The following is a 12,304-nucleotide window of genomic DNA, read 5'->3' as shown; positions in this document are numbered from 1 at the left end:
TTTGTCTTATTTTGTCGACGTGAAATTGTTACAAGATCATGCTTTGTTAAAATATCCCTTTTCCTACCCCCCAAAAAAAAAAAACAATTAAAATATTTCTTTAATTTTTGTTAGACATTCTATAATTAAATTTAGGGAAAAAAAGCTTTATCCGGGAGCACTCCCATGAGTTTGTCTCTCTCCTCCTCATATGAAACGATACCTATGCCCCCTTATTTTGAGGAGGAAAGAGAGAGACACATGTGAGTACTAGCGTAGGCCACACTCCCGAACAGAAAACTACTTCCGTTAAAATTAATACATCATCACATCATCTTTCCATAGGGTATAAATAGATGAAAAATTATCGGGCACTGTTGTGCGCATTGTGTGGTGCAACAACGCCCATGTGTGCATAGTGGGTCCCACCATGCGCACATGGTCGCTGCTACGCCGCATGATGCATACAGCAGCACCCCCAGTACTGGGGGTGATAAAGATCCATAAATAGATGGATCAGCTATAAATCCCAGCATGGTGAGACGATATCACAGTCAAAATGAGAAACCTAGAAAGAGTAAAAAAGAGAGGAGCTCTACATAATTGTGCATTTGAACCGGTCCAACCATTGGGTCCAACAGGCCTTCAAGTACAAAACTTCAAACTACCAAACGAGGTAGTCAACCATTGGCCACTGAACCCTGGGGAGTAGACAGTGGCAATACTGTAAATTTGAGAATTAGACAGTGGCAATATTGTAACTTTATCACATATAGAGTTACCAACTCCATCTATCCTTCCCCACTACAACCTTCTCTGAGGTGTGAACATATCCACACTCAGTTCTTTCCAAGAAATCTGACACAACTTCACAGGCAAGGATTATTTAATTTAAAAATAAAAAATGGGAAGAAATTAAATAAATTTGCGAAATCGAAATTCGAAACAGTAAAAATTAAGAAAGAAGATATTAGAAAAAGGGGAAGAGTATTTGGAAACTTTAGAAATTCAACAGAAAAGGACGTTTTGGAGATTGGATTGATCAAAACGTCACCCTTTTCTTACCATTTCTCTCTCTTTCTTACCCTGCAATACAGAGAAGATCGAAGTTCGAGGTTGGTCGGTCTGAAATTTGGAGATAGACTGAGAGAGAGAGAGAGAGAAGCGATTTGCAGAGGCGGAAAGAGTATAGACTATAGTTTAGAACAAGAAGTCAAAAAGGGCGATTTTGATCTTGATAAAGATACGGTAAATAGGTTTCGTTTATTTGTTTATCGATTTTGGCTTGTGGGTTTTTTTTTTTCAAAGTTGATAGTTTGTTACCAGGTGGAGGGTCGTATTTTATGTGGGTTTTTCAGTGGTTTCGGAAGGATTCAGCTTGATAACTTGATGCTTTTGTTGGATCTTGGCTACTGGATTATAAGCTACTTTAGGGTTTTGCAACGTTAGAGACACTGGTGATGATAAAATCTTGTTAATCTCTCTTTGGAGTTTGGGGTGAATTTTTTATTTCACTGGTTTGTCTTGTAATTTGTTCACTTTTTTCCCTGGGAAGGATGCTACGAGAGCTTGATCTTTGTTTCGAATTTTGTTTTGTATTATTTATAGTTTAGATTTTATTGGTCAGTATTGACTAGCTTGCAGTGGGGTTGAAGTTTGATAGTTTATTTATTTTTCTTCTTATTTTATATTTTGGGTTTGAGTTTTTTTTGTGTGGAGTTTTTAGGGTTTCTCTTAACTTACTGAGTTTGCTGAAAGTTAGGGTTTTTGGGTCTCGGTTTCGTCTTGGGTTTGGGGGATTAAGGTGGTGGTGATGATGATGATGATGCATGGGGAGTAGAACAGTGAGGCCTGGTGCGGAAAATGATAAGGAAGCAGCAGGCGGGATGCCGAGCTTCATTCCTCAACTACCTGCTTCTCATGCAGTGTAAAGTTCCTCTTCAACACTTACCTTTTGATTGATTTAACTTTTGTTTTTGCATGTCCGGTTAGCTATTGCTGTTTTTCCTTTTTTTGTTTGTCTCTAGCTTCTCTGAAGAAATTGTGGTCCTTTTGGCTTTTATTATCTTTTGATAATCCTTTTATTTTTATTCTCAATCTATCCCTGCATTTATTGTGTAGGTTTGGACTCATTAAGAACTCCTTTCTTTAATATTCATAATGCTCCATTTGTTGTTCTATTTATTTTAGTGCACTATTGGTACTGGATATGAATGTATGCGGGCAGAGAAATGTTGAAACCTTTTCCTTTCTAAACTACTTACCCTCGTAGTTTGGTTAGATGTCTAGGTGCATTATGATCGATATATGATGCATTGATTGAATTCCACTATTTTGAGACATGGAAACTTTAAATTCCAGTCGGTGGGGTTGGAAAGTTTGCCCTGAAGACCATATTTGGGTGGGGGTGTCGGACGGGGTTTAATGCCGTTTGTATAAGTTTAGAAATGACACTTCAATCCTTGGGTGTGTAATTCCAATGTGATAAGTGGGCAAAAGAACATGAAATTGAAAGAAATATGCTTCTAAGATATAGCGTATACGAGGAATATACCGAATTACACCTACCAAAAAAGAAGAAAAAAAAATACATGGAGGTACCAATGATCAAATGAACTGGTGTGAACAAAGATGAAAGGATAGCACTTGGGCTAGTCTGAACTTTTCCTTAGCTTCTGGAGAAAGCTTGATTGCATTTTTCTGTTTGTTACCTATTACTTCTATGGAATTGGTCATTTCCCCTTTACAGTAGCACATCTTACTAATGCGACAGTATTGTTTCTGGTATTATGGGTTACAGTGGCACAGAAGGAAATAACACCCCTTCTTCTCGAGTTTCCGACTTTGGGGCGCTGGATAATTCTGTTGGATTTCGCATAGAGGATGCTGTTGGCCTCGGTAGAAGTATGTATCCATGCTCTTTTTTCAATATTTCAAATTGCTTAGAAAGTCTTTTTTATCAATATTTCAACTATTGTGCAACCATCTCCATTTCTTCTGCCCTGTTCTGTTCTAACTTCATTAGAAACATAAGAAGTGTATCTCTCTTGTATCATCTACAGGTAGTTTGTTGCATAATGTTTTGGTTCTATCGTCTTCTAATATGTCACCTTCTGAAGTCTTGAGGAAAACTGGCCCTAATCTTGCCTGCTCTTTTTTTTTTTTTCTGACTAAACAGAGGAAGCACAAGTATCAACACACAAATAAGTGTGCATGCTTGTAGGTCAAGGCTGTCAATCTTTTGTTTGAACCCTAGTTTATAAACTTATTGGCATATCATTCAGTCTTTAATTGAGGGAGCATGGACATACACTTGGTTTCAGTGCTGAGATGGCACTCTCTGTGAAAACTATTTAGGCTCATATGGAAAAGAAAATTTTAGTGTCTGGCACTGAAATGTACAGGGATGCATGTTGTAAGACAGCAGAATTTTGTAAAATGGCTTGTCCTTGGTTCATAGTTTTTTTATAAATCAGTTGGCTGGTCAACTATGATTCTGTACACATTTTAGATGGGTCACATGGATTATTACAAAATGCCTTGTGTATAGTTCTTCTACATTAACTACTTATTTTATTGATGAGAGGTGTCTTCTCTCCTTTTTTAATTTAAAAATCTCTCGGCTTTCTTGAAATTTTGGGTGCAAAAGTGATTGGTTCAGATATTGCTTTCTGACTTGTTCTTTCTGATCACTTTTGTCCTTTGAAGACCCTGTATTCAATCTAACAAAGTCAACTGGACAGACTACTACTTTGGACCCTTTGCAATTTGGAAATTTTGCTAAGGTAGGTGACAAATGTTTGCTGCTAAACTTATGTGAATTTGTGATTTAATGGAAAGTATTTCTGCTTGTTGATTTTATCCAGTGGTTGTTGGGGCTGATTCTTTTTTTTCCCCCCTCCTTGAAAAACAGTCTCTTGTTTCCTCCGATGTAACGCCACTTGCTTCTAGAGCTGTGCCTCAGAGGTTTCCATCACATAAGGGACAACCAAATCTGGGTTCTATACCTAGTGGTCATTTTGAAAACTGGGGAGACTCCACAATGGCAGATGCCAGTCCTCAGACTGATACATCAACAGACGTGGATACTGATGATAAGAATCAAAGGGTGATTAGTCTAATCTTCACTCTCTGTACACTGGTTATAGTATCATCTCTGCATTCTATGTGATTATATATATTTGTATATAAATATTCCAAATGTTTCATTCAAATCTTATAATCGTCTTCACCATGCATATCTTTTCATCCCTTTGTTGAAGCATATTGAACCCTTACTTTCTTTATATTTTTTTATTCTTGTTATATAAAATTGTACTATGTGCAGTTAATGGATGGACTAAAATTAAGTTCTACTGCAGATTGAAACCGGTCAGTCTCAGTCTACTGCTATAGTAGCTTCTGATTCTAGTGACAAATCAAAGGGCAAAACAGGGGATCAGAAGGTATCTTGAACAGATATCATGGATGCTTCCTTGGATGGTTTGTTAGTATTTGGTCATTTATAATTTGTTCTATATTTTTCAGACACTTCGTAGGCTAGCTCAGAATCGTGAAGCTGCAAGGAAAAGCCGCTTGAGGAAAAAAGTAATTTTTTTTTGTTGTTTATCCCTCTTATTGACTTTATTTGCCTGTAATGTCTATAGTATGAGGTATGGTAGCATATGTTGCATGTGAAATTAAGTGTTAAACTATGTACACCATAATACCATGGGGGTATTCTGGTCTTTTGGGTGTTTTATTTATTCTTTATTTATGTATTTATGAGCAAGGGTAGAAATGTAATTAGGACTGTGATACTGTTCACGGGAACAGTATCTTGAATAGTGCTTTTCCCCTTGTAATCTCTTTTATTATTATAAATAGAGAGCTTGACTGATCTCATTGATCATTCAAGCATTATTCTACAAACCTATTTTGTTAACATGGTATCAGAGCCAAAATTTCTCTGATCTAAGTTTTCAAAACCCACCCCCTTCCTATCGTTTTTTCTTTCCTCCCCTTCTCTCGATTTCTTTTCTCTCATTTTTTTCCTTTGCTTCTCCTCCCTTCCTAAGGGCAGCACTACAGAGGTGATCAGATGATCTAGTTGTTGCCCTATTCCCACCTCTGTTTTTCCCCTGTATGAGATAATTTATTTGGTTCGATTGTTGCTGGTTCCTGTCTGCGATTTTTGGAGTTTCCAGAATTTTGAAGCCCTAGCCACTACCATTGATCAAGGCTGGTTTTCTGCATATTGGACACTCATCTGCGATCTGGACCAGCTGCTCTCAAGCCTCTTTTGGTTGTTGAAGACCCCTCCTCCCAATCGATTCCTCTTTTTCAGGGTTTTCTAAAAACCTGATCATTATCGATTTTTGGGAATTGGGTTATTTGCTGCTGTTTTTTTATTGGAGCTTCTTCTCTTCATCAAGGACATCCTCTACAGGTTCCTGGACAGATTTGATCAAGCTTCTTCATCAATATTTTTTGGATCCCCATCACCACATCGATCTCTAATTTCGGGTTCTCTTCCAAAACCCTGACATTGTCGATTTCTGTGGAAGGGATCTCTGCTGCTGCTGATTTTTTGGGAGCTGTTTTGCCCTTCATACTGGACCTTGATTTCAGCTCTTGGTTTGGTGTAATTGCTGGTTTTTCATTCGCCACAGCCTTGTTGCAACTATGGGTGACTCTGCTGATTCCACTGCAACTTCTAATCAACCTGGACATGAAAAATCAGATTATCATACTTTTCAGCCCAATCCCATCAAACTTGATGGCAGTAACTACCAATTGTGGTCTCGGTTAGCCTCTTTTGCTATTGTTGGCCGTGGTCTCACTGGCCACATTGATGGCACTGTTCCCATGCCTGCTGCCCTTGGTGCTGCCCTGGCTCGCTGGCTTGCCAACAATGGTGTTCTCATGTCTTATTTGATTAGTTCTATGGCTTGGACATTGCACATTGGTTCCTCCTTTTGATACTGACTTCTCGGTTTGGTCACTGTAAGGAAACGTACGGACAGCTTGGTAATGATGCACAGGTCTATGAACTCGGGAAGAAGGTTTTTCATACTACTCGGGGGGACTTAACAGTCTCTAAATATTATGCTACTCTGCGCAACCTTTGGCAACAGTTGGACCACTTCTCTGATTACCAAACTGATAATGCTACTAATCTGGCTGCCAAGTGAAAACCAAAAACCAAGGTCAATCACTCTGAGTCTGTCACTGCAGCTCTTACTACTGACACTGGCCTATCTCAGGAGGATTTACAGGCATTCCTACGTGTGCTAAAGTCTTCCATTGCTGTTGCCTCTACTACACCAGCTACTGCGACTTCGTCTACGCCGTCAGGTTCACACTTTGCTCGGTCAGGTATTTCGTTTGGTGGTCATTGTGCCTCTGTAGCTTCCCATCTTTGGATCATTGATTCTGGAGCTACAGATCACATGACCGGGTTCTCTGGCCTCTTCCATCGTTATTCTCCTACCTTTGGGAAAGACAAAGTCAAGGTAGCTGATGGTTCCCTTTCCTCCATTTCTGGAAAAGAAATCATTAACTGCACTCCTTCCCTCCCTTTGTACAATGTTTTACATATTCCAAATTTTACTACTAACCTTCTTTCTATTAGTAGTATAACTCGTGATCTTAACTGCAAAGTAACTTTTTTTCCTCATTGTGTTTTTCAGGATCTAGACTCTGGGAAGACGATTGGATTGGGTAAAGTGTATGGTGGCCTGTACCTGCTTGACGATGGACGTCTCATTCCACCTCCATTACTACTACTACATCAGAATTCCTTTTTATCTTTTGAAATTTATCAGTGGCACTTTAGATTAGGTCACCCCCCCTTAGGCATCTTAGCATCTTTATTTCCTACTTTGGTCAAACATTGTGATAAGACCGATTTCTTTTGTGAGGCTTGTGTTCTGGCCAAATAGACACGTTCAACTTATTCTATTTCTAATAAAAGGAGTTCTTCACTTTTTCAATTAGTACATTCTGATGTTTGGGGCCCCAGTCGTAAGACTTCGGTTTTTGGTCACCGTTGGTTTGTCTTTTATTGATTGTCATTCTAGACACACATGTGTTTATCTTTTACACACCAAAGGTCAAGTTTTTTCTTGTTTTCAACATTTCCATAACATGGTCAAAACTCAGTTCAATGCTCCTCTCAAAGTTTTGAGAAGTGATAATGGGACTGAGTATACATAGACTCAATTTCAGAAATACCTTGCTGATAATGGGATTGTTCATCAGACAAGTTGTGTTGATACCCCAGCCCAAAATGGTGTAGCTGAAAGGAAGAACCGACACTTGTTGGAAGTGGCCAGGGCGTTGATGTTTTCGCGCCATGTTCCCTCTCAATATTGGGGGGATGCTATTCTTACTAAAGCCTGTCTTATTAATCGGTTGCCTTCCCGTGTTCTTGACTCCAGCAGTCCGGTCGATATTTTACATGGGAATTCCATCTTTGTGGTTCCTCCCAAAGTTTTCGGTTGTGTGTGTTATGCTAGAGACACTAAACCTCATGGCAAATTTGATTCTCGTGGGTTAAGGTGTATTTTTTTGGGTTACTCTCCAACCCAGAAAGGTTATGAGTGTTACCACCCTCCTCGTCGTACTTTGGTCAGTATGGATGTGGTCTTTCATGAAAGTCTTGCCTATTATCAGTCTACACATCTTTAGGGAGAGAATTCTGGTTCCATGGAAGATGTGCTTGTGTTTCCTCCCCTTAAAATTCCTCCTTTGGCTGTTGCCCAGCCTCCTACCTCTGCTGCCCAGCCTCCTTTGGCTGCTGCCCAACCTCCTTTGGTTGTTGTCCCTTCATCTGTAGGGACTCCTCTACAGGGGGAGTGTGTAGGAAATAATGGTGGTAATGGTCATTGTCAGGGGGAGTTGACTCCAGTTCAGAGAACCATCAGTGAATTTCAGAAGAGAATTGACAATTCTAATATCATCACCTACAAGAGACACTCCGACAGAGGGCAACATCAATCCACTGTGGCACCAATACCTATCCAATTGCCGACCCAGGAGTCAGATCCTCCTCCTTGTGGTGAGACCTCTCCTTCTGATCTACCTATTGCTCATCGAAAAGGTACTAGGACTTGCACCCTGCATCCCATTTCTCGCTTTGTTTCTTATAGTTCTCTTTCTTCTGTTTTCATTCCTAAAAACTGGCAAGAAGCATATATAGATGGAAAGTGGAAGGCAGCTATGTTGGAAGAAATGAGACCTTTAGAAAAAAACAACAGTTGGGATCTTGTAACCCTCCCTCCAGGAAAAAAACTAGTGGGATGTAAGTGGGTGTTTGTGATCAAACAAAAGATTGATGGGTCTGTGGATCGGTAAAAGGCACGTTTGGTTGTAAAAGGCTTCACCCAAACATATGTGATGGACAATCAGGAGACTTTTGCCCCTATTGCAAAATTGAATATAGTTCGGGTTTTACTATCGTGTGCAGTTAATCTTGGATGGGATCTCCAACAGTTGGATGTGAAAAATTCCTTCCTAAATGGGGAACTTTGTGAGGAGGTATACATGGATATTCCACCAGGTTTTTCATTTGACAATAATAAAGGCAAGGTGTGCAAATTGAAGTGAGCACTGTATGGACTGAAGTAGTCTTCTCGAGCATGGTTTGGTCGGTTCCACAAGGCAATGACATCTGTTGGCTACAAGCAAAGTAATGCTGATCATACTCTCTCTATAAAGAGGGCTGGTGAGAAGTTCACTGTTCTTATAGTGTATGTGAATGACATTGTGGTTACAAGCAATGATGGGGATGAGATCAGCCGGTTGAAGAGGTTTCTTGGGTAGGAATTCGAGATTAAAGATCTAGGGCCGCTACGATACTTTAATGGGATTGAGGTTGCCAGATCTTCTGAAGGCTTCTTTCTCTCCCAAAGGAAGTATGTCCTAGACTTGTTGGCTGAAACTGGTCTGTTAGGATGTTACCCTTCAGATACTCCTATGGAGGCTACTGTTCGTCTCAAAGAAAAGGAGGGTGAACCTGTTGATAAAGGCTAGTACCAACGCCTAGTGGGAAAACTAATTTATCTCTCACACACTCGTCCAGATATTGCTGTTGCTATGAGTACTGAGTCAGTTCATGCATGATCCCTATTCTTCTCACATGGAGGCTGTTCTTCGGATTTTCCATTACTTGAAGTCAGCTCCTGGAAAATGCATTCTTCTTTCTCCTAATAGTAACCTACGGGTAGAGGCATATACCGATGCTGACTGGGCTGGTTTTGCAGATCAAAAGTCTATCTCTGGGTACTGTTCTTTTGTAGGAGGCAATTTGGTCACTTGGCGTAGCAAGAAGCAGAATGTAGTGGCTCGTTCTAGTGTTGAAGCCGAGTTTCGGGCTATGGCACAGGGCATTTGTGAGTTACTTTGGTTGAAAGGCTTGCTACAAGATCTTGGTGTTTCTGTTCATATCTTCCTATGATGTTGTACTGTGATAACAAAGCTGCAATCAGCATTGCACACAACCCGGTACAGCATGATCGCACTAAACATGTTGAAGTGGACAGACATTTCATCAAGGAAAAGCTGGAAGAAGGGTTGATTTGTGTTCCCTTTGTGAAGTTTGCTGATCAGGTTGCTGATATCTTCACTAAGGGATTATCTGGGAAATTGTTCCATCCCATTCTAGTCAAGTTGGGCATGATTGATATATTTGCACCAACTTGAGGGGGAGTGTTAAATTATGTACACCGGTTTTTTGGGTGTTTTATTTATTCTTTATTTATGTATTTATGAGTAAGGGTAGAAATGTAATTAGGGCTATGACATTGTTCACGTGAACAGTATCGTGAATAGTGCTTTTCCCCTTGTAATCTCTTTTATTATTATAAATAGAGTGCTTGACTGATCTCATTGATCATTCAAGCATTATTCCACAAACATGTTTTGTTGACAGTAAGTAGTAAGCATCTTCAGCATATAGAACATACCAGGAATCAAATACTAAAGGAGCTTAGCTGTTTTTATTTAAGAAATGTGCTTCTATGTAGATGTTATTGTAAATTTCACTTATTGAGCAGTTCTTTTTATCAGCGATATATAAAAGACCAATGGGTAGACCAAAGGTGACTTGGGAAGTAGTGAGAAAGATATCTGTATCCTAGGATTGACAACTAACATCACCTTAAATAGTGTTGAATATGGAACAGAATTAATATTGCCAATTCCATTTAGTTGGGGAAAGGCTTGTAGCCTACTTAAGCCTAGGGTTGAAAACTAACGTCACCTTAAGTAGAGTTGAATGGCGGAACAGAATTCATATTGCCGATTCCGTTTAGTTGGGGAAAGGCTTAGATTGAGTTGAGCATCTATTGGATCTCGCTATTAAATTGCCTGTAAAAAAAAGTAGTCCATGCATTGCTTATGCCTGAAATTATGGCTACTATAAAATAGGACTAGAAACCTTAAACTAGATGAATAGTATGAGGAAAAAGTATTGAGGAAGAGTGAAGTAAGCACTTGCCCTGGCATATTGGGTTTTCTTTCCTTCAACCTCTCTCCATGCGTTCCGAAACTGATCGAATTCCTTATTAATTCAGCAAGTAGAGGGGTTCAGGCTCCCCACTTAACTCATCACTGGAGGAAGAAGAGAGACAGGAGTACGACGTTCTCAATTAATCCTATTTTTAGTTTTTATCCCTAAATAGGGAAGGGAGTGGAGTTTCCATGATGGCTGGCGCCAAGTAACAGCACGTTGGTAGTGTTCGGCTAGCTTGTATAGAAAGATGAAGGTGAGACAGGATTTAATAGCGAGCCCTATAGTGATAGACATTTGGGACCAAACTCGAACTGTTAGATAATTATAGTTGGTGATGACAGCAATGTTCCCATCACTATTACTGAACTGTACAGGAGACTTTAGCTTCATGCGAAACCTACACATCTTCATCGGTGTTGTTTCTTGTCCGGAAGATCGAGAGCTAGCTATTGGTTGGGTTATCCGGACGCACACTTCGTGAAAAATTGGACAAAAAATCAGAAGAAGAAATATAACCAAGGTATATCATTTTGATTAGAGGTTGAATTGATCATCAGAAGAAGAATTAGACAAAAAATTAGGATAGACGCGGTGATCAGTTAGACCTTCTATTAATTAACATCTTTTTTTTCTTGATTGGCCTCCTTTCTTTAATTCACTGGAGGTCAAATATAATACAGACCGCTGTTCAAGTTATTGAATTAGTGAAGTTTTTTCATTAAAATTGGACCTAGCGAACAAGAACGGAAAGTAAAACACCATATAAATATAATAATCATGTGTATATTCATAAAATATAGTTTACCCCATCCATTTTATACCCCATTTATGATGCAGATGCACTACCTTGGACCGACCCAAACGGAGATGAAGCGGGTCCAATTTGGGTCTTTGGTTTCGTAGGATTTTAGGAATTTATTTTATTTTAGAAAGTGGGATACGTTGGCAGGTTTTAGAGTTGGTTAGGAATCTTAGGAGATTGTTTCCTTGTTAAAGTTTGTTTCCAAGTTTGATAGGTTTCCTTTGTTAGTTGGATTTTCTTATTTTAAATAGCTTGTATTAGGATGAAATTTCAGATTGAGTAGAATAGAATAGTTATGGTTTGAGTAGGCTGTGTGACTCTGCGTGTGCACTCTTCTCCCTCCCCCCCTTTCTTATGCGATTTCTTCCCCTTCCTCCCTGCAATTCTGAGTTTTGTCTCAGATTTCTTCCCACTCCCTACCGGCCCTCCACCAATTTGGATCAGGGCCGAAGGATCCATCTCCTTCCCCATCAACCTCTTTCATTCCCTTCCCTGTCAATCTAGCCCACCTCATTCTCTTTCCCAAACCTCTTTTTCCATTGCCATACTGCTGGGAACACCAGCAGTTTAAACAAAATAAAATAACTCTGCTAACCACCCCTTCGACTCCTTCCTTCAATTCCCCACAGATCAACCCCACTGCCCTCTTATTCTTTCCCCTGTGATTTTGTTCGACAGGGTTCAGCCCAAAAAAAAAAAAAAAAACATTCCGTCCCTTCTCCTATTTCCCCTTCAATTCCACAGCCCCTTTCTTCTTTGACGAACCCCAGGAAAAAAAAAACCCAGCAGACCCCAACACCTCCCTTCGAGTCCTTCGATTCACTGAAACCCCAAATCTCCCTTCAATTCCAGCGCTGCACTGACCCATCCCTCCGATTCCTAATCTCCCCACTGAAACCCTAAGCCACACCCTTCAATTCCCGACTCCAGCGCTGCATCAGCGAAGAAAAAAAAAAGAAGAGCAGAGAGAGCAAGAGGTATTGGAAAAAAAAAAAGGAAGAAAAAAAAGGAAGAAGAAGAATAGATAG

At 39.8% G+C, this 12,304-nt stretch overlaps 1 protein-coding gene across 2 annotated transcripts in view; it reads left to right on the top strand.

Moving 5' to 3' along the window:
- The first annotated feature begins 990 nt into the window (after positions 1-990).
- The window catches only part of LOC122642057 (transcription factor TGA2.2-like), a 36,433-nt gene continuing 25,119 nt past the window's right edge, over positions 991-12,304 (top strand). The window contains exons 1-7 of one of the 2 annotated variants that reach the window (XM_043835455.1): positions 991-1,227; positions 1,742-1,906; positions 2,780-2,883; positions 3,688-3,764; positions 3,893-4,087; positions 4,341-4,424; positions 4,507-4,566. In XM_043835455.1, coding sequence (XP_043691390.1) covers positions 1,809-1,906; positions 2,780-2,883; positions 3,688-3,764; positions 3,893-4,087; positions 4,341-4,424; positions 4,507-4,566 — 618 coding nt within the window. In that variant the 5' untranslated portion in view covers positions 991-1,227; positions 1,742-1,808. Of the gene's footprint in view, positions 1,228-1,689; positions 1,907-2,779; positions 2,884-3,687; positions 3,765-3,892; positions 4,088-4,340; positions 4,425-4,506; positions 4,567-12,304 lie in introns of those variants that run through there. The other variant, XM_043835454.1, reaches the window with a different exon arrangement.

Source organism: Telopea speciosissima, chromosome 10 (genome assembly GCF_018873765.1).
Source record: "Telopea speciosissima isolate NSW1024214 ecotype Mountain lineage chromosome 10, Tspe_v1, whole genome shotgun sequence".
Classification (NCBI taxonomy): domain Eukaryota; kingdom Viridiplantae; phylum Streptophyta; class Magnoliopsida; order Proteales; family Proteaceae; genus Telopea; species Telopea speciosissima.
The sequence above is the reverse complement of the archived record's forward strand: the minus strand, read 5'-3'. Positions and strand labels throughout refer to the sequence as shown.